The sequence below is a fragment of the Pelodiscus sinensis genome, chromosome 12 (genome assembly GCF_052426305.1).
Source record: "Pelodiscus sinensis isolate ZL-2025 chromosome 12, ASM5242630v1, whole genome shotgun sequence".
Lineage (NCBI taxonomy): Eukaryota > Metazoa > Chordata > Testudines > Trionychidae > Pelodiscus > Pelodiscus sinensis.
In genome coordinates, this window is record NC_143063.1 from 18065266 (window position 1) to 18090766 (window position 25501).

Genomic DNA, 25501 nt, shown 5'->3' on the forward strand with positions numbered 1-25501 from the left:
TATTCCAATATTTGACCACCCTGACAGTTAGGAATTTTTTCCTAATGTCCAATCTAAACCTCCCTTGCTGCACTTTAAGCCCATTACTCCTTGTCCTGTCCTCAGAAACCAAGAGGAACAAATTTTCTCCTTCCTCAAGTGTACTTCAGGCCTCGCAGCCTTGCATCAGTCTGTTCTGAGAAGAAAGCATTCCCTTCAAATGGAAAGTTCTAGATGGACAACTGCATCTCTTGGGAGAGCCCCAAGGACTGTAATCATAAAATGTGCCTCATGGCGAGAGCTGAATCTACAACCCTGGCTGTCTGGTCAGCTGTGTCCCAAGCCAGGCGTAGAGAGCCTTTCACCACTGTTTTGAACTCCTACAGGATAGCTGCAAACTCTGGAATAAGATCCTGAGAAAGAAAGTCTTTAAAACATACTAACGGAGTCCCACAAATTAAAACTGCATCTCTCCAACAGATCACATAGGTTTCAATAGGGCTATTGAGCTGGCCAGTGATGCTGCTGCCAGGCACTTGTGAGTGCCAACCTGATGTCCAATATTTCAGGTGATCACTGTTTATGCAGAGGAAGGGCTGAATTCACAATCCTATTCAGAGGAATCTGCTCTCAGGGACCACAGCAGGGGGGTAGTGGAAACCTCTGACCCTGCTGCTGAGGAAGAGACTGGTGCCAACCGGGCAGCGACCAATGTCTCTGGAGGTTGATGCCAGGTCAGTGGGCACCAGAGGCATGAAGGTAGGGAGACACCCAGAACAGTTGACCATTTAGGAAACAGTAACTTGCTCCAAGGCAGCAATTGCCAAGAGGGAGGTCAGTACCAGGAGGACAGGGATCCCCATATAGAAATCCATGCCCTGATGGCAAGGAGCCCCAATGCAGTGCTGGAAATCTGTGTCACCTAACTAGGGACCACATCTATGGTGCTGGAGACTGTGGCTGCAGAGGTACAGAACAGTGACTCTGCTCTGGGGACTGGTGATGCTTCATTGCACTTTCAGGTGATCCCAAGGGGGACTTGCCCTTGGATGGAGAAGCCTTAATGGTCTCTACTGCCTGTCATAGTGCAGGTAGTGCTAGAAGGGTTATAAAGCCCCTAATTGCCTGGAAGACCTTGATGTCAATGGCACTATCAAATGTCAGGGTCTTCTACTACTTCCTGGAGTCAGAGGTGGATCTATGGGAGTCCTAAGGGTCTGGATGGAAAGATACCTCCTTGGTGATACAGGGTGGTTAGGTGGCCCAAACAGGGTCCTTTGCTTACCACCTCTTTTCCTTCTTTATTCAGCGCTGGGAGTAGCCACGCTGTTTCTTCTGGCACTAGTGAGAGGAAACAATGCCAGGAAGAATTCAGTGCCAGAGGGGAACTCCACACCAGTGCAGATGTGCTCGGAGTTAAATTGGAACAGCATGGTTCTGATACTGGGCAAAATGCAGCCTCCATAAGTATGGCTTTTAGGTGAATGTCCTGTTCTTTTTGGGTCTTTGGCATAACATTTTTACAAATGCTGCACCTTTCCTTCATGTGCAGCTTCCCCAAACACTTCAGGCAGCTGCTATAGTGGTCACTAATGGGCCTAGGTTTGTTGCAACCTGAGTACAGTTTAAAGCCCAGGGAGTGGGGTATGCCCTGTCCCTAGGACAAAGTCCCTGTGGGGTCTCTAACTTAATAACAAAATACTACTCACTATCTAGTCTGAACTACGTAAAAGTAAGGAACAGAAAGGCAATAAAGAGAACCGCTATTTTACCTGCAGATGTAAGAGGACATGTGCTCCGACTAACCATCATAAGCATCAAGGAACAGAAAGTGTAGGGCCAGTGGCATGTCATATACCAATGAGGGATGCAAGAGTGTACACGAGCCAGCCTACCAATACTGCTAAGGCATAAAATTCTCACAGTAGTTTTGCATCAGATGCAATTGTACATACCTTCACTAAACACTATGCACTTGGTGTGAACAAAGTGCTGGATTGCTGCTCTGCAGATATCAGTAACAGGACTATTTTTAAAAGGAGCTACAGATGCTGCCTGAACTCTAATTGAGTGTGTTTTCACACTGCTTCAATGTGTTCTTGGTGTAAATTAAGCAAGGTGTGGCCAAACAACGAAAAGCACAATTACATTCTATCAGGCGAGCAAGTGGGGAAAGATAACCAATTAATCTTGATGGGGTATGGAGACTACCCATATACTGGAAGCTTTCTTGAAGCAACATCACTTATCCATGGGAAGATAAGAGACTAAAGAGGCCAGAGTTCTTGAAATCACAGAAAGATGGTTCCTTTAACTAATCAGTTTGAAGTCTCTACGAATTGAATATAGATGAGAAATTTGCTTGAGCAAATACTGCAACTTGCTGGAATAAGTTTTAATCTTAGAAGCATAATTTTACTTTTGCTTGTAACCTTTTCTATCTTTATGCCTTATAATTTGGTATCTCTTAAACCTATGAATTTTTTATTTAATAAACCCATTTTACTTGTACTATACACCAATTCAGCATGTTAACCCCAGTTTAGGTTAATAAGTTGCCATGTGCTATCTATTGAAGGGTGCAGCAGAAATTATTTTTGCCCTGGACGTTACAGGGCAGATGTTTTGAGGGAAAACACTGGACAGGGAGGGTCACCCTGAAAAATATAAGTGGGAGGTGGAAACCAGATTATGGTCTGCATGCTTGTATTCCTGCTCTTGGTGTTAGGGCTATAAGCCAAAACAGCATAATGCTTAAGATATGTGGACTTCAAGGCCAGGCAGTGACACAGCATTGTATGGGCATAATCACAACAGGATTTACCTCCAGCTTGCTATTCTAATTCTTCATCTGCCCTGCCCAGGTCTATACCATTTGAAAATAGTGTTATAAACTTACCTTTGGCCAATAGGATGCAGCTAACATGTATCCACCTTGTAAGAGATAGTTGGAATTTGGCGTTCCATTGTTCAACTGGAAACAGTCCTGGGTCTCATCTAGTGTTGTGCTCAGAGAAGCTACGCTCTCTTCATCATATGCTTTGATGTGAGTGGTTCCTTCTGCTAAATAAAAGTGCTATATATATGTAACTTGAAGCAGTACAGAAAAATATACCATATTTTTTCAGCTACTCATCTACAGTATGTAAAGGGTTAGAAAGAAAAATCTGAACACCAATATAAAATTTTAAAAATGAAATTTTTATTCTGGATATATGCAAGGCTTTAAAAAAAATTAGAGTACTGAGGCTATTCTATGCAACTGTGAACTACTCCTCCTCCACATAACTGCATTCCTTTTCTCTTTTCTAGTGTTTAACTTGAAATATTCAGATAATTTAAATCAAGTTGCTTGCTAAAGTCTTATATGAAATCTCTTGTGAACCTTTCAGAATACAAATGTTTCATTTTGAACTGAAAGAAAATTTGATTTCAAGACAAATTAATTCAATTTTTAAATAGAAAAGTGAGCATGGGCAGCAAAGTGATTGTCTCCAGAGTGGTAAATCTATTTTGGTTATCCCTTCCATCAACTGAAGTGTTGTTTTCATGCAGAACAGGACAGTTACTAAGCATGTAAATACTAGGATTATAGAAATAATGACAGCATTAACAGTTTAGTAACCAAAATTAACATATACTCAAGCATTGTTACAAATATTGTCCTCTCAAAAGCAGTTTGAACACAATAATCTAAAATATTAATATCTGTCAAGTGTGCAATATACAAGACAGTTGCACAAGAGTTGCAATGAATGGTGTACTTGATATGAAAAACCTGTTCTAAATCACGAGCTATATTGGTGGAGTATGAATGAGACTAGAAATTGGCACTGTGGCTCCCTCCACATAATGTCTGGCTCAGGCAAGATCATTTTATTTTTGTTTACTTAAAAATGTTTCAGTAGAATCTCTCTGTCTGGATTGTCAAGGAGGGAAATGACCAAGAAAGTCTAGAGGTTAGTGTTTAGGTTTAAGGCTAGGGTTAGAATTACTGACTGAGTAACCACAGATGTTGCAGAGCTTCTCTACCTGCAGTACTAAATGGACATTGTCATGTGGATTTTGTTAAATTCTGTAAAATGTTAGTTAGGGAATATAAATCAGTCTGCCTATCTTTCTGTTGCTGTTTAATTAAAAATTTGTGTTTTAAAAGATTTGGTAACTGCGGGAAGGATAATTTCAGTGCAATTTGTTATGCACCATCACTTTAATACCTAAAGTTTTTCAAATGGGGGAAGGCAGGGAGGAAGGGGACTGAAGTAGGTGGCATGTATTCTGGGGGGAGGTGCATAACACACTTAGGAGGACAAAAAGCTGATTACGCTCATTCAGAGCTAGATGGCCAGAGAGCTGTGGGAGCTGGCCAGCTCTGAGAGCAGGGATGTCTCCAGCAGCAGCAGCAGCAGCAGCAGCAGCAGCAGCAGCAGCAGCAGCAGCAGCAGCAGCAGCAGCAGCAGAGAAATAAGAATAACGATGTCCCAGAGCTGCGTGCCCAGCCAGCAGCAGTTGCTCTCTGCTCTGCCTGCAGAACGAGGTGGATAGAAAGTGATGGGAGTTGGAAGAGCAGAGTAAAAACTATAAAAGACAGAGATAAGGGATGGTGCAATTAAGTTTACCACTGATTTTGAACAGACCCTATTTCAATCCTGAACTTCCATGCCATCCCAGCTTTTAGTTCTGTCACTTTCATTTGCTGACTCATTTTGAGCAAAGGAATTGAGTATGTAAATGAAAGTGGAGGTGAGAGTGATGACTAGCTGATTTAGCGCTGGTGTTACAATATTTCAACCATCTAGTTGAGTGTTTGATTGCTAAGCCAAATACATTCTGTAATCAAGAATTTTACTATATAAAATGCATCAATAGATTTGCTATGGGTGAGATTTTTCAAAGGTACTTAAATCATGCAGGAGCACAAATCCTACTGGGAGAAAAAAAAAAAAAATCAATGGAACTAGTGCTCCCAAGCCACACAGCTAATTTTGAAAATTCTATTTTATATCTTCCTAATACCACACTAATCCACAATCTTTTTTCTATTTTCTGAATAGTTTTGAGGTCTGAATATCAGCATTAAAATGCTTGATAGCATGTCAGTGAATGGGAATACAGGTTGCATTATATCATACAAATATAAACGAATAAGCACCCACCATTTATATAATATGCTAATATATTGTAACAGATTACATGTTTGCATCTAACTTCATAATTTGACCTTTGATGCTGCTGCCTAAAACCTTACCTTTCATGGTAGGCAATCTCTCCTAACCCACCCAATTCAACTCTAAATCCAAAAAAATTAATTATCACTATTATATAACATTTGTTGCAATCATTGTGAAAAGAAGATCTTGAATATTAGAAACAGAAAACAGAACAGAGGAATAGTAAAACCACTGAATTGAGTATAAGACAGTGGGAATCATGCTCTCCCACTTGCACAATTAGTGACATGACAATCTGTGAGCTAACACTTTGGCAGAATATGATCTTTGTTGCAATTCTTTCTACTATTGGGAAAGCTCTCCATGTGATACTTTGCTGCTTCAGGCAATTAAAACAAGGTACGGAAGAGACCAATAATTTAGGAGAATAAAAAGGAACAGACAGGAGACACAAAAACAAGTGATATTTTATTGGTAACCATGATTGGTTCCCTCATGCCCAGAGGTGGCTGCTGAGCCAGTATCTCAAATTACTTTTAATGATCTCTGACAGATTGCAGGGCTGTGGGTTTCCAAGATCTACCTAAGAGTGGTGCAGTGATTTAGGACAAGGTATGAATGAAGAGGGAAGAACAGAAGAAGCACTAAAAGAACCTCCACATAAGAGGGAGAAAAAGGAAAAAATGGGAGAGTAGGGAAACATTTTGCAGAAATTCTGGCAATTCATCCCCTCCATCCACACCTGAGTTGAATGCTGAACACAGATGTCTATGGAATCAATCAACATCACACTGAGAGTCCACAAAGGCTTTGTTAGGAGGTGATAGGAAGCACTATTTTCTCAAAACTATCACAATATGAAGCAGTCTAATAACCACAGAAGCTCTAAAATCTTCTCTCCTCTAAAATCAGGTAAAATTGTTTCTTACTATATTTGCTTTTGTTTTTACTAATGCATTCCCCTATTCCTATGCTTTGTAGATTTTTTCAGTGTTTCTTCAGTATTTTTACATTGTGATGTACCAGTAAGAAGTTTGCAACTTACCTCGCTTTCGTGCCTCTTCATCATCACTGTCACTCTCTTCAGATGATGACGACGACGATGATGATGATGAAGATGAGGAGGAGGAGGAGGAGGAAGATGCTGAAGAACAAGAGGATGATGATGATGAACTGGATCCCGACCGTGAGTGTGAACAAGAAGAGGATGAAGAAGAGGACGAGGAAGATGACCTGGAAGAACAGGATGATCTGTCTGAATCAGAGTCAGAATCAGAGCTAGAGTCTGACCCTCTTTTGCTGACTCTCTGTTTTTTGGAAGCAGGGTTCGGAGTTAGGGGCTCTGTCCTTGCTGCAACCATACGCCTGTCAGTTTCAGTCTTCACACCAGGCTTGGGGTCTGCAGTCTGCGATGGCATGCCATTCTTTGGGCTCAAAGGCTCAGATTTCATCATTGTCTGTGTCTCCTCAGTAGACATAGATTCCTCTTCAGATGACTGAGGATCCTCTTTAAGGTTTTCACTTTTAACTTTTGTATCCTCAAGAGCATTCCCTTTTGTATCTGGCAATCTTGACTGAGGTGCAAGAGGAGAAGCAGACAAGGCCATCTGATACTGATGTAAAAGTGGAGTAGAAGTCCTAGATAATGCCACTTTATTCTGACTGTAGTTCCTCTGGGAAGACATAAATGAGAGCTCAGGATCACGAAGAATGTGATAGTCTGTCCTGCTAACGCCATGTTTAGCAGCTCCAATAAGTAAATCCCTGTCATGAGTCCCACATTCCCACCAGATTGGCAAGTCTGGATTTGGCTGACAAAGTTTCAAGCGTTCAAAAAGCTGTGGATGTCGGAGGGCCTGTTCTCGCACCTTCCTCAGGAGTTCAATGCGATATAAGGTCCGAGAAGCACGCTCCTCTGTAATTGGTTGGATAAAAATGCTTGGATCTGCAAGTTCTGTATAAAAATAAAATAAATGGAAGTAACTGCCAAACAAAACCTTGTAACCCAGTAATGCAAATCAGAAGTAGGTGACATTAACCAGTTGACAACGAAGTCCCACAAAACATTAACCTCATTTTCCACATTAGACTTTTCTCCCCCCACAAAATTTTGCAAAGCAGACAGAGTTGTGGCTTTTTGGAAAGAGGCAATAATCAATATTTTGTATGATCCGTATCAACTATGTAATTCAAATAATATTTTAAGAACATACTGTACTCTATTTTCCTACAATACATACCTTCTTTTGAGGGAAGGCGACAGACTCTTCTGCACATAGACATAAATGCATATAAATACTTCTCCAAACTTTCATCAGTTTTCTTATGTAGCCTTGCCATGGCTCTAAATTTTGTCCAGTCAAATCGGCCCCCTTCAGGATCAAACACCACTCCAAAAGTGGATACAACCCTGTAAAAATCAGCTTCTTCTCTTCTTGTCCATCTTGATTGTCAATAAAAAGAAAAAAAAGATATAAATTAAGGTTGTATATTCAGTAATTTTCATATTATCATCATCTGTGACCATTAATGATCACAGCTTTAAAAAAAAAATGTAGACGTCTCTTCAAGTTTCTGAAGGATCATGCATTTAAACTGAATCTTTTTACTTTGAACAAACCTTTGTTGCCTTTCAATCTTGGCAGCTATTTTTGGATTTAGAGCAGCTTCTTCATATGGAGGCTGCATCACAGTGGCCTGGACTGGAAATGTTGGTTGAATTTGCTGGGCCTGCCTGTTCTTACTAGTACGTTGGTAAGCTGTTATTAAGCGGCGCAGACGTGTTGTTAAAGCAGACTGAGTAGGCCAATAAATTTTGTCTCCTTCCATCATCTGACCATCTATATTACAAGAAAAACAAACACAATCAAACAAAAAACAAGTCATTTATTGATGGAGCTTCAAGTTCTGCATTACCCCCCAAGGAAGGCTACGCCAAGACATAATCTAGACCAGCATTCTATACACTCACAGTAATGATCATATATGATGCTTCATTTACTTTACCTCCATCGGCTATTACTAGATCCCCTGGTGATGAAGCATCATCCTAAAAAATAAATCAGAAATATTAATCCATCAGAGACGTAGTAAAAAAAATAACCCCACATCCCTTGGGTAGGTAACAAACAAAAGTAAAACAACAATAGTATTATGTTACATTTTAGACAATTGGCTACTGAGGCGTCATTAATATGAAGGGATCACAAAAAATAATTTTTCAAAGATTTCTATGAGAATTAAATTGTGCATTTGTAGGAAATATTAAAAATTTTAAAATAATTCCACAAAGTTAGAAATAACATTTTCATTATTCTAGAACAAAAAAATTGATGCATACCATACCTCCATATCATCTTTAAACATTGCTGGGGCTGGTTTATATTCTGGATCTTCTACATCCCTGTTAAAATTCCAACACAGCAATATAATATATTTTAATACTATTTTTAAAATACCTTTATCTGTTTACATTATGCAAAGTATTTCTAAATCAAGATGGATTTATTCTCTGGTTAGTTTTCTACTAGGAAATCTTAGTCATTGTATTTTAGAAGGGGAAAAAGCATTTCAACAGGAGCTATGGCTTCTACATTTTCCCTCTTTCCTGCCTCACAATCACTTAAAGAGGCCTTCAAACTGTGTTGAATTAGGGATGTAAATCCCATTTAACTGGAACAAAAAACAGGACTATATAGCACTTTAAAGACTAACAAGAAGATTTATTAGGTGATGAGCTTTCGTGGGCCAGAACCACTTCCTCAGATCAAATAGCGGAAGAAAATTGGCACAACCATATATACCAAAGGATACAATCAAAAAAATGAACACACATGAAAAGGACAAATCATATGAAACACATATGAAAAGGATATAGTGATACATAGTCCTGTTTTTTGTTTCAGCTACACCAGACTAACACAGCTACATTTCTATCACCATTTAACTGGTTAACTATAGTGTTTAATTGGTTAACCGATCAAAGAGGGACGGGCAGGGAGGACTGCTCCAGCTTGGCTGGGATGCCCCCACCTTTCCCCAGCCACAGACAGGAGCTGCACTAGCCTGAGGGTGGGGGAGGGCGAGGCAGGGGAACCTCTGCTAGTCCTGTGTGGGACCAGCAGAGCTGGCAGCCCCGCATGGGGACGTGGCGGGACTGGAGCACTCTCCATCTGTCAGGTACCTGGCAACCAGTTAACCGTTCACACCTCTACTTTAAATTGTGACCACCAATCCTGGGCTCATGAAAAACGAACAACTACACTTCTCTGGAGGGTATCGATACTACTAAAATTGATTTAAAGGGACTGCTGTTTAGCAACACTAGGCATTCTTGGCTGCTAGCGGAAAAATAGACTAATGCGGTTGCACTCTCAAATTCTGCTGGCTTTTGCGCTGAGAAATCAAACTGACATCTTTCATACAGAAATGCAAAGCACTATCATTGTCACATGGACAGCTTAGGATGAGGAAATTATGCACCCTGTGCAGTAAAAATGGATCTTTGAGATGTGTGTCCCTATGGGTGCTTCGCTGTAGATATATGTGCACCCCTGTGCCTCTAATCGGAGATTTTTGGTAGCAGCGTCTGTTGAGCCCATGCATGTGCTCTCCCTCCCTTGTGATGTGTCTCAAGGCTATCTAGCACTGTGTGGGCAAAAGCCTCTCAATTCCTTCTCTGCCATAGAGCCCTCCAAAGTAGAGGGGAGGAGGGTAGGCTGTGGAGCATCCATAGGGACACACATCTCAAAGAACCATTGTCACTGCACAAGGTAACTTCCTCCTCTTCTAGTAGTGTTCCTATGAGTGCTCCCTTATAGGTGACTTGAAACAGTACTCTTCACTGGAGGCCGGGACTTCGGAGTGGAGTCTGTTACCACACAGAGCACTATGGAGTCGAAAATGGCATGGGGGGGGGGAGGTGTTCAGTGATCACGTGATGTTATTTGAGTGTGTCGGCAAAGGCCCAAGTCGCTGCTCTATAGAATACTGATATAGGAATATCTGTAAGGAATGTGACCAATGTAGAAATTGATCTTGTGGAGTGAATATGAATTCTGGATGGAAGCACAATGGGCCCTTGATAACAATGATTAATGTAACTAGAGACCCATTTGGATGTTCTTTGAGCCAATGTCACGGAGCTTTGGGATCTTTCTGTGGTAAAAGTAAGAGTTTAGGGGCTTTCCTAACATCCTCAGTCTTCTGCAAGTATAATGCTAGTGTTCTTTTAACACAGAATATATGCAGAATCATCCCCCTGTTCATGTGTCTTCATGTGCACATGTACAAGAAAGCAAATAGCCATGAATTCAAAGGGACATCTAATGAAAGCCCCAAGATCTAGGTTAAGATCTCTGACTGGAGCAGGTGGTGTCACACACTGGAAGAGTTTAAGTAATCTCACACACACTTATGGAATCTACGCATCAGCAGATGAGCAAACACTAAGTATTTGTCTACCTGGTCATGGAAAGACGTTTTCACTGCAGGATGAATCTTAATGGAACTGAGTGAGAGTTTTGACTTCTTGAGGTCTAAAATGTAGTGTAAAATCAGAGGGAGGGAAGATGAGATTGGAGCTATGTGTTTAGATTAATAACAACTTGGAACTGTTTTCATTTTGGGGGTAAGTATATTGAGTGGTCAACTTTGGCTGTGTAGCAACACCTCTTTTAGTTCAGAGAATTCTGCCTCTAAGACTTGGAACTAAGCTGGAGCCACACATGCAGGTGAAGGACTTGTAGGCTGATGTAAAGGAGCAGGACTTTGTTTTGAGAGATCAAGTGAGGAATCAGCTGAGGAGGAACAGAAGGGCATACAGCCATCTGTGTCAGGTAAGGGAGTCAGATTTGTCTTGGCCAAAAGGTGCCATCAGAATAACTCTCACTTTGTTTTGTTGAATTTTTAACTGGGCCTTGGATAGAAAACTGGGAAAAGGCATACAAGAGGTCCCTATGGGTACGGTCTTGTGAATACTGCCCCAGGCCTGGCCTGGAGAAACAATGATGGAATTTCTTGTTCCGGTAAGTAGAGATCTGGAGACAGGGTTCCCCAGAGGATGAATATATGTCAAAGCACCTCTGAGTTCAGTTCCTATCCGAGGTCTTGACAGGAATTCTTACTGAGACTGTTGGTTGTCATGTTTTGTATCCCTGGTGGATAAATAGCTGGGATGTGTACATTGTGAGGGATGTACCATTTCCACAGTTTTGAGAGCTTCCTTGAAGAGTGAGGGTTATCTAGTACCCTCTTGAGTGTGTAAAACATAGAGGTGCCTTCTTAATATAGTGAGAAAGTGCATACAGTCATTCCTGCCAACACTTAGTTCCCAAAGAGCAACATGGGGATCACTTCTGAGGAAGGCCATTTGCCCTGAACTGTGTGGTTGTGTAGGTAAACTTCCCAGCCTATTAAGAAGGCATGTGCTAGGGGATGTGAAGGAGTAGGCAAATTAACCTAGGCTTATCGGTTAATCTTCTTGACTACTCGCATCCCCCCTCCGCTGCCTCTGTACTAGAGGCAGCAAGGAGGGGGAAGCAGGAGCTGGTGCTGGGGCAGCGGTCTTAAAAGCTGATTCCCGCCAGCACTGACTCCGTGGTGCGGCCTCCCCAACCCCCTACTGCTAATTCAGTCAGAGGCAGCATGGGGGGAGAGGGGGAGGCTGCCTTTGTCTGTAGTGAGTCTGGGCCCACCGCGGCCAGAGTCTGCTTCATGTCAACAGCTTCTGTCTTCAGGGTAGGGGGTGTCCAATCTCCCTGCAGACGGGCTGCTGTCAGAGCAGCCTCCTGCACTCCCACGGACAGGGGCTGCTGCCACCCTGTGCTGTATCAGAGGCATCAGCATGGGGTGGCAGGAAGCTGGTATGTGAGGGGAGTCAGTTTATAGACTGGATCAGCTCCCACCTGGCACCCCATGCTACTGCCTCTGATACAAAGGCAGCAGCACAAGGTGGCAAAGGGCTCCCCAGGAGTGGGGTCAGATTGTACTGGCTGCCCCTGGGGACTATAGAATAGTCAACTAACCTCTAAGAATTCATGCGGTTAGTCGACTATTCTATTATCCGCTATCTAACTTCCCAAGCATGTGTCCCAAGGTTTTGTCTGTGTACTGCATCGAGGGTGGTGTGGAAAACTCCAGTTGCTGTCCTGGGGTTAGTGCTCCAGTTCAATGAGGAGAACCATGATGAATAACCGGGGGGGGGGGGGAGGGGAGGAGGGGAGGCGGCAGAGCAGTCTGTACTGATAATGGTCCTGTCCAAAAGTAAAGTGTAGGAAGTCTTTGGCTGCTAGCGTGACGATCTTGAACATCTGCACCTTCCAGTACTTGTTTAATGCTCTTAGATCTAGAATGGGAATTCAACATCCCTTCATTCTGAGGACCAGGAAATAATAGGAGTAAACCCCTTGCTCCTTGTTGCACCAGGAATAACAAATGATGTATTTCCTGATGAAGTAGGTTCTCATGAGAAGGGTCCCTGATGGGGGACAGGGAAGAAAGATTGTAGTGGGGAAGGGACATGAATTGAAAGGCATAATTTTTTGAAATAATCCCCAGGACCCATCTACCAGAGGCGATACAGTTGCTGGGAAATAGGGCCAGGTGACTTCAGAGGAGTGTGACAGGTGTGTGAACGGCAGCTGATGTTGCAAGATATAATTGTTCAGGCCCTTGACTTATGCCATGAAGAGGTGACTTGAGAGGTAGTGGATTGGGGTGCAGACTGCTTTGAGCTGTGGTCCTTTTACCCTACAGCTCACAAGGTGCAGAGATGGTGGGTATTGTATGGCTGAGGGTGGGGGGTGGGACATGAACCCTTCACCTCTGTCTCTGGAGGTGGGTACCTTATCCACTGCACCACTGGAAGAGCCCCCCAATACTGCTACATCCTGGGTCCCCCTTATTCGTTCTTTGTCCCAAGGGTGCCAGGGTTGGCTGTCCCTGGGGGGTGGTGGCTATCCCCCAGGATGAAGGGTGGGACTCGAGCCCTCCACCTCTGGCTCCGGAAGTCTTCTTTTCTGCCCTGCAGTGTAGATTCCTAGGGAGCAAAATGTGGTCCAGGAATCCAGGACTGGGGAGAGAATCTGTCGTCTCTGCGAGTTTGTCTTCTGCAACAATTTGGGCATCCTAGTAAGATGTAGTCAAGAAGTCTGCCACAGTAACCCTCTCATGAAAAGCAGGCAGGCTGCTGTATTAGCTATATACAGTGCTATCACTAGCACCAATCTGATTATTAACTGATCCTCTTTAACAGAGGCAAGGAACCTTTTTTGGATAAGGGGCCACTGACTTAAAGAAAAATCAGTTGGGGACTGCGCGCGCGAGCACGCGCACACTCACCCTCTGACCAAGGAGAAAAACATTTCCCGCATTCCTCTTTCACACCAGAACCTGGGGGGGGGGGCCCCAGGCTAATAGATTTTGTGTGATCTAGTCCCATAGTGGGGGGGGGGGGGGGGGGAAGGGGAGGTCTGGAGCACCAGCGTGGGCTCATCTGGGCAAACTGGAGCCGGATGAGTCCCCAGGCCTGATGTTCCCCACTTCTGCTCTTTAAAGATGGCCTGAAGTTGTTACTTTCATGTCTTCAGTGAATCTTTCAGAAACACTTTCAGTGTCTCATAATTAATAAAATCATATTTGGCCATAACAGTTTGGTAATTCACATTTATAAACAATTAGATCAGCAACAACTACTCCATCTTGCCAAACCCAATTGTGTGAGGCTGCATTGGCATTATGTTGTTTGCTTCAGACATTAACCACATCCACAATGATGGAGTTTGTAGGATCTAAAATTCTCATTAATTGGGAGCGGGCAATTCTGGATGAGGGGGTGTGCAGAGTATCTCCCACCTTCTGTAGGGGGATCTGCAGCTCATCTGCCATCTTCTTGCCAGGATCCTCCTGTTCTGAAAAAGCTTCCTGCACTCTTCACTAGGGGCTCTGAGCAGCCACTGTGTAGGAAATCAGCCACTCAAAGACACTGGATGGTTGCAACCTCTGTATGTATATTGCCGAAGGACTGCAATAAGGCAATGAAGGGGGCAGAGAGGCATGGATGATGGGGGTCTCATACTACCATTATGGCTGGGCTTGATGTAACTGGAGAAGATCCTTGTATTGTAGAAGATCCTGGTATTGTGACAACGGGCCATGACTTCCTCCGAGCCACTGTCAGACTTGTCACTGAGTAGTGGAGGCACTGACTGGGGTACTGGCAGTATACAGCCGGGTGCCAAGAGTGATTTCAGGTGCCTGTATGTGCTCAGTACCAGGGTGCTGGTACTGCATAATGGGGATTGAGGTTCTTCTCCACACGTCAGGTCTCCAGGGTACCAGAATTCATTCAGAACCCTCAGCTCACTCAGTACCACAGACAAATGTCCACGGTACTTTATCGGTACCAATGGTTGAGAGGGGGGCGAGCACTCCCTAAGTGATAGCTTTCTTGAGCCAGGTACTGAAAGCTGTCAGTGCCACAGTTTTAGAGATGGTACAATAGCTCTCTTTTCTTGGATACCAAGGCCACAGGTCTCCAGATACCATGGGCTCATTTGGTACTCCATAGAAGTGTTCATGGTACACACTCAGTACTGATGGTTGGGAAGGTGCAGAACACTCCCTAAATTGGAGTTCTGTCGCATCAGGTACCAAAAGTTTTCACTGTGCCACTCTTTTAGAGACAGTATGGTAACTGTGTTTCTTTAACATTGCCAGAGAGCCTGGCTGCCCTGGCTTCTCAGGTGATAAATCAGAATTGCTTGCAAGAGAGGCACCTTGCAGAGCTGTTACAGCTAAGACGGTACATCTACACTGCACGCTTATTTTGAAATAAGCTATTCTGGAATAGTTATTCCGAAAATAGCACATCTCCACTGCAGGGAAGCCTCAAAATTAGTCTGAGGCAAGCTTCCCTAATATAGATGTACTATCTCAATTTAGAGCCCTAGGAGGCACAGGGGAGGAATAACTTAGAATGGCCCTGGTGAGGAGCTATTTCAAAACAGCAGCAATGGAGGGTCTACACACACCTTATTTTGAAATAGTTATTCCGGAATAGGCATTATTCCTTGTAGAATGAGGTTTACAGATTTCGGAATAAGCCGTCCATTATTTCAAAATAACGGAATGGCTGTGTAGACGCTCGCATTGTTATTTTGAAATTATCTAGAAATAACTGTGCAGTGTAGATGCACTCAGAATGCTCCTGGATAGAGGTTGGGGGCAGATAAATCTCTAGCAATGAGGAATGCAGATGCAAGCAGATCATCTTTACTCCTCTTCTTTTTGTTTCTTCTCTTTAACCAGAGGCGGTAGGAATGCAATGGGGGAGATGCCCCCAGACTGGATAAGAAACAAAGGGGCTTCTTTTTAATCCCAAGGGGATTAAAAAAAACTACTATCAGGGAGAACAAAAGAAATAAAAATAGCTACTAATTATACAGATAAGGAAGGGACAACTGCTCTCTCCATGAGCATTAAAAGGCACATCAGGAGGGAGGGAGAGCACATGTGTAGACTCAAAGGATATGACTAACAAAAATCTCCAATTAGAGGTGCAGGAGTGCACATACACCTACAATGAAGCACCCATAAAGACAATACTCAAAGAAGAATTCTGAATGAATGAATGAATGAACTCTTAGGCTGTGTCTACATTGGCATCCCTTTCCGGAAAAGGGATGCTAATGAGACACATTGCAATTGCAAATCCGCAGGGGATTTAAATATCCCCCGCGGCATTTGCATTTACATGGCTGCCGCTTTTTTCCGGCTTGGGGATAAGCCGGAGAAGAGCGCCAGTCTAGACGTGATTCTCCGGAAAATAAGCCCTTTTCCGGAGGATTTCTTATTCTTATTTCTAAGAAATCCTCCAGAAAAAGGGCTTATTTTCCGGAGAATCTCGTCTAGACTGGTGCTTTTCTCCGGCTTATCCCCAAGCTGGAAAAAAGCGGCAGCCATGTAAATGCAAATTCCGCGGGGGATATTTAAATCCCCCGCGGATTTGCAATTGCGATGTGTCTCATTAGCATCCCTTTTCCGGAAAGGGATGCCAATGTAGACACAGCCTTAATGTCTAAATATTGTGCTATAAATACCCTGAACCTGATTTTCTTTTCACTTACACTGGAATAGATTAGAAATAATTCCAATTACATCAATTAAGTTACAATGGAGAGTGAGAGGAGAAATATTGAGAGAGAAGAATCAAGCCCAGTGTATAAGTTTAGCTCAGTTTACATCAAACAGCAAATAACAAAATTGAAACATTCATACCCATCAATGTAATCATTCGCTCTCTGTTCAGCAGCAACTGCTTTCTCATCTGGTTTGCCCACCCTTTCCAAGAAACAGAGTGCGGGATCTGCTCTAATAGTGTTGTACTTTTCATAGCCTGAATGAGAAGAACCAACAACATAGAAACAAATTTTTTAAAGAAGGCTAAAAAGAAATTAAGGGGAAAGGTTGTGTTAGTGATTTTTTTCCCCCCACACAGTCACCATTATTACTTACCATGTTTAAAAACTCCAATTAGGAGGGATTTATCTGCTTCTGCATCCCACCATTCTGCAGGGACCTCAGAATGCTCTGGCTCAGGGACCCAAACATCAACGTCACTGAAAAATTCACCAATAAAATAATTGTGAATCTACACAGGGAAGGATGAAATTGAATTTGTTTTTCTTATTCCAAATCTATACTTCCATTTTTATAGGAATCAGCAATAATTCTACATGTCCAAATACACAAAACTATCTTCTCTCTATAACAAGCTAAACATAATTTTATCTTTATATTTTTCTTCCATGTTGGTTAAAAAAGTATATATTCACATTCACTTTTACTAAAAGTTCTATAAGCTGGCATCCCTGAAACAAAAAATACTGATAGATGCGAAATCATAAAGAGTGCAACATGAATGAAAAAGACAAATTTTTCCGAGTGGGAGCTTTGATAATATGCAGCTACATTAAAGGTATAAATTGCTTTTGAAGGCACTGAAACCCATGGAAATTGTGCCATTAACTTCAATGAAAGTAAGAGATCCATACTCTGAAATCTGTCACTAAGCAGCACAGGAATCCTACTGAGAGTATAAATCAGGTTAATTTATATTTGTTCCAAATATTTCCTAAAACTTAGAACTGATAATGATAAAAAGCAAGTATATCAGAAACTTTTTGGGGGCAAAAATTGTACATTTTATTTGTTACATTTTCCTGTTAGGTATTCTGAACTTTTACTTAACATTTTATGTTTAAAAACAAGCAAAAAAGCCTTTATCATAGTTCACCTGGAATCAACTCCATCAAACACTTTTTGACATTCATTACCAATGACTTCTTGTTTCAAGTAATACAGCATTCTTACTCGAAGCAAGACCCTAAAAACAAACACAGAGAAGAAACAGACATTAGAATTGTATCAAGATTTATGTTTCGAGGGCTTTTTGTGCCGTTAACTAGGTATTGGGGGTTTTTTTTGCAATGGCACACTTTCCTGAAACACAAGGGGAAGTAGTAATGATCCTATATTTAGGCTGCTTAACATTTAAGATTTGTACACCATCTAAGACCACCATTCTTTGCAACAAGCCTTTGAAATTAAAAAGAGGAAAGGCCTTCGTGTAGAAACATGCCTTTTCTTGTCCCATGAAATGCTGTTCAGGTTTGGCCAAGTTACAAACTATTAAAAATGACCATTTCCCTTCCCTCACTTGCAAGCCTCAGGAAAAATGTTGGCAACCCGCCAGCATAACTTTCTATAAAATCATGAAAGCAGCAGCATACAAGAAGCTGCCAGAATAACAGGGAGAACACCACCTTGTGCCTTGTACTTCCCCCTACAAGAACCTTCCCCCATACATAGTCCATCTGCCCCTTTGAGGGAACTATATGGAACAGGAACACCTCAAAATCATGAGGAGTGGAGGTGGGGGAAACAATCACTTAATGAACAGACATTATTTATGGGTTATTTACTACAATCAATAAGCCACTTAACCTGACTCCAGTCAGCATTTCCACCTTTCTATGACTGGAGAGATATTAATAGGGCACTTCTCCTGGAAGGGTCCCTTGAAACATGTGTTAACTACTCACGCTAAACAATATGTTTTACCTTAGCTCTGTCACTCTGAGCACATTTCCCAGACCTGAAGAACTCTGTGGCTCCTCTTTCACCAACAGAAGCTACTCTAATAAAAGATATTACTTTTAGTCTCTTTATTTTCAGTTTTTATTTAATTTTTCCAAGGAAGTTATCCACAGCTAAAAACAGATGATAATCAGTAAAAAAAACTATTAACATTTGTTCTGGGTAAATATCAGGGTTTATTTTGGTTGCTAGAAAAACGGGCAAAGCCTATTCATTAGTTTATTGCTTTGAATTCCGTTAATCAATGCGGTTAACTATACAATTAAAACAGAACTCAAAACTCAGTGCTTCTGTGAATTTAAGAAAACAATGTATCTCAAATCCCCAGATGAAATTATTCATTTGAACAAACAGCTTGTAGATGTAGCTTATAAGAAGTATTTTTACATTTAATAATTGGATCACACCATTTTCAGTGCATACACTCAACTTAATCTTTTCTTCTTTTCTAAACTTCTGAATACTTCCTTACGGTCTGAAATGTATTCTCAGACAGATTTTTGTTTTCTTCTCATTTAGTGTGTCAAATCTTTAAACGATAATCTGCTAATAGCATGAAATGTATATGTGCTGGTCATGAGGTTCCACAATACATTCAGATGGCCGCATAATTCAGAGCTTCCCTGCATGCCTATTTGTTTACTGTATGCATCTTCTAAACGAATATATAGCCTGATTTCAACAGGCAGCTTTGCACATACATAGACTAGAATATTATCATAATATATATCTCATGCAATGTATTATATTTTCCTCATAAAGCAAGTTATTTTTATATATTGGAATGATACAAAAGTAGGGTGAAAATCAGAAAAAGCTGAATACTTTTTTTGTAAATCGGAAATGTTTTGACAAAAATCTGTTTAAACTGAAATGAAAGGGCTTAATATATTACTCCACCCAAGCTGTGTCTCTATATTTATGGAGGGTTATGTAGCCCTAATTCAACACCTCTGTACAGATGCTTTATAAAAGCCATTAATTACTATTCCCTCCCTCCAGAATATACTGTTTGTTAGAATATGTAATGGACAGACAAGGAAGCTGAATTAAGGTATTATGGGCAACCATAAATCTGGCATTTCATAAATTTTGAATGCTTCATTTTTCAACCCAAAATGTTCTTTTAAAATAGTTTAATGTTAATGTCGTATTTATATACTGCACAGTACAATTAAGAGTCCTCTAATACCAATAGCTTTTTAACCAAATTTCTCTTAAAATTTGCCTGTGGAGAAAAGTATTTTAGACCACAGAAGCTGCAATCCTGTGAAACAAAAATTTAAAGTGTGTCACAAGCCTCACCATATTATTTGTAAACTGACTATATGCCACCAGACCTGAGAAAGATCTCTGTACGGCTTGAAAGCTTGTCTCTCACCAACAGAAGTTGGTCCTCATCCACCTATCTTACCAGAAACTCATTCATTTCTATGTTAAATGTAACTGCCAAGCAAACCTACACAAATCTCCACAGCAAAAATCCTGACCCCATTGACCAAAGGTGGTGGGAGACTCACCACTTGGGGAGGCTAGCCAGCCCCTGGCCTGGCCCAGCCCTTCCACCCAAGGCCTTGATTCTCCTGCTCTCCTCTTCCTCCAGCCCATATCCTCCCCACAGCTGCCAGTCCCTTCCTCTCCAGCCCCAGAGTGCTAAGAGGCATGCCACCCCACTCAACACCGGAGCACTGGGCAGGCAGTGCACAGGCCCCTCAGCGTACTGAGTACTAGGTGTGCAGCGGGCAACCTCCCTTCACCCAGATACTGGAGTCCCAGACATCCTTGCCCTAGCCACAACAGGCTTCCTTTCCTAGAAGACAAGCAGCTAGCCTGTGCTGGGGCCAATTAGCAGGAGGAGGCTCCAGACAGAAAGGCTATGACTAGACTATGCATAAATTTCAAAAGAGGATATGCAAATTCCATGGAAATTTGCGTATCATCTTCCGATCTCACTTTAGAAAACAGCGCTTTCAAAAGTGAAAGTAGTCGGGATGTGGGTTTTTTGACAACCCCTTTTTTCGAAAAGCCATTCTCTCTCAAAAAATAAGGTTTATGCGGCTTTTCAAAAAAAAAAGGGGGGGGGGTTTGCTGGAAAAAAAAAAAAAAAACACGTCCCAACTTTCACTTTCAAAAGCTCTGCTTTCAAAAGTGAGACCCTCTTTTGAAACCTCAGCGTAGTCTAGACAGGCCAGAGCGGACATGGCGACGTCGGGCTGTTTGGGGAGGCACAGCCTTCCCCTGCCTATCAGATGCGCTGCCACACCACTGACATCAGTGAGATTTTTCCCATTGACTTCATCTGGCCAAGATTTCATCCTTGACTGAACAAGCCAAGGCACAGGCCAGATATTAAAAAACAAACAAAAAAAACCCGTCTGCAATGTTTTAGTCACATACCTTACTAAATGCCATAGAGACAAATATCAAGTAAGGAGTGAACTTTAAGTTTGTGAGGCTGACTCTTGTAAAAGAAAATATATTGGGAAAACAGCTCTCACAAACAGAATTACTAATCAAGAAGGTAAATTTCTTTGCTAACAGAAAACAGATCCACAAGAAAAATGTATTAGTTTCAACACACTTCCGTGTTTAGAGTAAGCATGATTAAAAATAAGATAAGATGTTATCTTACCAAAATAATAAAAGTTGGCAATAATAAGTATAATACCTTACATTTTATATTCATGCTGAATTCTTTAACATTAAAACTAATCTAGTTCAATGATGTAACCTTTGCAGTTTTTCACAGCTTTGTTGTTCTGTATACAATAGGAGAATATCACAAGGCTTGAGAAATACTCTGAAACTAAAAGTCTTTATACATTCTGCTATACTCCTGTCTGCAATAGCCAAGTACAGGCAGTCCCCGGGTTACGTACAAGATAGGGACTGTAGGTTTGTTCTTAAGTTGAATTTGTATATAAGTCGGAACTGGTACATATTATAGGGGAAACTCTAGCCAAACATTTCTCCAGAGCTCAGTTTTATTCTCCCACACCTCACTTCCCTCAGTCCTTTATTCTCAAGCTGAGGTGTCTGCTGAGAAAAGCGTCTCCCTGGTCTGCTGGGGGGGGGGCGCTAGCTTCGCTTCTCCCTGGTGTGCTGGGGGAAGCAGCTAGTGCGGGGTTGCCTCACCCCGTTTGTAAGTAGGGATCCGATGTAAGTCGGATTCATGTAACCCGGGGACTGCCTGTATAAGTATGGTGCCCATATAAGAGAAAGTTGGTAAGGTTTATAGTGATGGCAATATTATGTATACACATCACATGCTTTTGTAGAACTATGAATTTTATTGATGTTTTGCTTTTCCCTAAATGCTTTTTATTTATGTTAAACTACTTATACAAGAGGAGATGGAAGTACAGTAGACTTCCAATAATCCAGCACCTTTTGAACCTAAGTGGTGCCGGATTATCAGATTCGCTGGAGAATCAGGAGGAGATTTGCTGGAGAATCAGGAGGTCTGGTACAGCTGCAAAGCTTAACAGCTGGCCAGGACACAATCTCCCTCCCTCTCCTCTCCCCTCCCCTTTCCTTTTCTCCTCTCTGCTGTAACCTGATCCTCCTTCCCCTCCCCTCCTGTTCCCCCTTTGCTGAAGCAAAATGCTCTTCTCCATACTGTAACATGATCCCACTCCCCCTCTCCGCCTTATGCTCCATCTGGTTACAGCCAGCACGTGTGCTGAGCCGCAGGCTTTTTAATCAGCTGGTCAGGAGCGCTTGGCATTTTGATGCCGGAGTATCGGGAGTGCCGAACAGTTGGATGCTGGACTATCAGAGTTTTACTGTACTATATCATCTCTCTGTTAGAGCTCGAGTCATTCCAGAGAACAAGAACTAGAGAAACAACTTTGTTAATGTTTAGCTAACATGACCTCGTATTCCAAGCTATAATTGGTAAAGGCTGTCTCTAAAGTTTTACTAATTTCTAGAATACTAAAGTCAAAACAAGGTAATAGACTAGTTATAAACTTTGCCCTGTGTAATGCAGAGTGTGTGCAAGCCTTGCAAATAGTTTTCAAAACATTTCAAAGATAACATCCATACTTCTCATCTGTTAAATGTTTATTTTTGTAAATGTGTAACTACTGAATTTTTCAGCAGTTATACATTTACACATAGGAGGGCAAGCAGGAGTCAGTACTTGTGGAAAGCCAGCTTTCAAGCTGGCTCCCCATGAGCACCGGCTTCCGCCTCCGCTGCATCCTCCCCCATTGCTTCTGATACAGAGGCAGCAGCGTGGGGGACAGGAAGCCGGGACGCACAGGGAGCCAGCTTGAAAGCTGGCTTCCGGCATGTACCAGCTCCCACCAGCCCCTTCCTTCCCCCCTTTGCCTCTGTGGGATGCAGCTGGGGGGATGGGAGGGAGGGAGAAGCAGGCAGTTCCCCCCTCTCCTCCCTTGCTGCCTCTGATAGAGAGACAGTGAGGGAAGGGGGAGCGTGTAACTTTTAGGATTAATAGATGGGCCCTAATTTATTGCTTAATTGTGTAAACAGGTACACACTAAAATCCCTAATGAGAAGTAATACAAAGAAATGATGAAATCCTAAGACTTTAATATAAATAGAAGCAGAGAGCAACTCAGAATTTAAGAATTATTAAACCGCACTACTGCCTCCCAGATTGGTGGTAACATATTGGTCTTTCTGTATTACACTGTTTAATCTTTGACTAATAATCTTTAATTCATAAAACGGACTGAACTACCTGTTTAACATCTTGTTACATAGTTAACTCAAACCCAGAATCACTGAAGTTCAGGTGGTCCCATGCCTTCCAACTCTTTTAAAACAGATATAGCTGTATCTTCTAATGTCTGTAATTTTCAACATATAGCTTAACCCACCACCACAAACCCCCATACCGACAAAACAGAAACTTGTGGTAAGATTTTAGAAGTGGAGATTTTGCAGCAAGTGGATGGACAGAGGCTGCTTCTACCCCTTCTTGCCTTTGGAATGGCAGCTCCACACCATTCAAACCCAGCATGTTTGTTAGATGTTTGGCACTGTCCAATCGGTAAGTTCTTAATCAGAAAGTACCAGCAAAGACCTGCAGGTGCCATACTATCACCAAGAAATGTGCAGTCCACTCTCCATGAGCCTGTCCCACAAACAGGTGCTAATATCTCCTGCATAAAACCTACAACTGTGAATTCTGTGGTTCTACAAAAGTAGTAGACTTCCCAGGTCTCTGTTCACAGAAATGATGAAGTTGGCAAACAAGAAAACAAAACAAACAGCAGTAGTAAATATCTGTAAGAGGTTTTGGAAATGTACAATAACATGCCATAAATGCTGCTGCCACTACAGTTTGGACATCTCTTGTCCGGACCACAGATGTTGCTGGACCAGAGAATTTCGGTTTTGGAAGGCACAATCTGGACTACTGCTACAGATCTGTTCTTTCTGTCTCCAGAAAACCATTTGTGAAGGAAAAATGAATGCCCTCCTCCCGTTTTTTGTTCTTGAAGATATATTTTTTAATCTTTCAAAAGTGTAACAATGAGAGCTAAAAGAAAAAAATTCTGTATGTGAGTTGAAAAAATTCATCCATATATTTACACTAGTACTTACTTATTGCAGTGATGCTTTATGTGTTTTTTATAACCTTCATCCTGCAGTAGATGTTCCGGATTATATTTTCGGAGCCATTCTGCTTTGTGTATATCAAAGGTGCTAGCTTGAGTCTTTACTTTCTTTCCTTTTCTACCCCTGGGCACAGGAGCTGACAAACCTACACAAAATGAAAATACAAAGCAATGAGCAGTAATGAACAACTGGCAGATGCTTTGTAATGTTTTTAAAATTAATATATTCTGAGAGAGAGAGAGAGAGAGAGAGAGAGAGATTCAGTCACCTCAAATGCCATATGGGATACCACCCTTGCTCCTTTGACTGACAGAAAGGGAATTTCTAGGAGATTAACTGTACTGTTATGACAGAAAGAGAAAGGCGAGACTGCCTGTTGTCACTGACAGTGCCCAGTGTACTTTGTTTCAGAGAGCAGGAACCAGTGGGAAAGTTTACTTTACATATACTATTTCAACACACTGGAGAAAGCCAGCAATAGCACAGAATGGGAAAAAGAATGAGAATTTGCTAATTAACCTTTTGAGATACCCTCCGAAAAGTCCATTTATTTAAATATTTAGCTGTTTTTGTCATATACTTAGAAAACGTTGATTTCTTTATCACAAACTTACATGCATGAAGTGGTCTAATTTCAGAAATACTTAATTCCTTACCCAGGTGATTCTGTAGCTCTCGTGTCTGGCCATCTTCTGTTGGGGTGATGAGATCCCATATAAAACTTTTTATCTTTTCATCTCCTCTGTAGTGAACTAGGCAATATGCTAGAAGTGCTCGGCAAATTATCTCCACATCGTGTTCATTTAGTTGCCTCTTGAATCGACCATGTGACAAAATTTCTCTCCACCGACCCCACCTAGTCCAAAGCGACATACCCAGAAGAATTTTTAAAATGCAGTACTTGGTAATCAGTACAGTAGTATTATTACAAAAATAGTAACTTACTAGCAGGTGAGGCCTGTTGTTGACCGGGCAAAGTCATTTTGCATAGATTACACTTACAGGAAAGTAAATTAAATACATGTAATAGATTTTTTTTATTAATGTGCTAGCAAATGCAAATTTAAATCTGTTTAAAACAACAGATTTACATTTGTAGGATTTCAACTTCAAATATTATTCTTTTTTTGAATAATTAACATACATAGTAAAATTGAATCAGAAACTCATAAAGCTTCCATTACTCTTTCTGTAACTAATTTGAATTATTTTGTTATTTGTAACAGTAAAAATTTTCTTTGAATTACAATGACAGTTGAACAGGCAACTAGATTTTAATTTTGTTAGCAAATACTTTTTATGAACTCTAAACATAATAGTCATGACTTTTTTCCTATGAAAAACAAAAATAATTATTTAAACCTTTCACACAGCATATTCTGTTGTAAAAAGTAGTGCAATCTGCTAATTTAAGTGGCACAATTGTTTATGCAAATTTGGTATCTATAGGAAATCGCGAAGTATGACTATTTTGCATAAACAAATCCACCAAAGAAACCAACCAAACCAAATAAAACCAAACTCTTCAAAATATATAATAGATTAAGATTTTGTGGTTTTCAACTTTTTTGGTGTCTTTGGTAGTTTAAATTACCAAAGCA

At 41.4% G+C, this 25501-nt stretch overlaps 1 protein-coding gene across 12 annotated transcripts in view; it reads right to left on the reverse strand.

Annotated features, from left to right (window-relative positions):
• Positions 1–25501, reverse strand: part of CHD9 (chromodomain helicase DNA binding protein 9) — a 218864-nt gene that overhangs the window by 34886 nt on the left and 158477 nt on the right. For 10 of the 12 annotated variants that reach the window (XM_075940269.2, XM_075940263.2, XM_075940262.2 and 7 more), the window contains 11 exons: positions 24557–24756; positions 23886–24045; positions 17446–17535; positions 16665–16768; positions 16428–16545; positions 8496–8553; positions 8157–8199; positions 7771–7990; positions 7391–7593; positions 6196–7104; positions 2879–3042 (listed from right to left, as the gene is read on the reverse strand). In XM_075940269.2, coding sequence (XP_075796384.2) covers positions 2879–3042; positions 6196–7104; positions 7391–7593; positions 7771–7990; positions 8157–8199; positions 8496–8553; positions 16428–16545; positions 16665–16768; positions 17446–17535; positions 23886–24045; positions 24557–24756 — 2269 coding nt within the window. The remainder of the gene's footprint in view (positions 1–2878; positions 3043–6195; positions 7105–7390; positions 7594–7770; positions 7991–8156; positions 8200–8495; positions 8554–16427; positions 16546–16664; positions 16769–17445; positions 17536–23885; positions 24046–24556; positions 24757–25501) is intronic. The other 2 variants (XM_075940264.2, XM_075940261.2) reach the window with 1 other exon arrangement.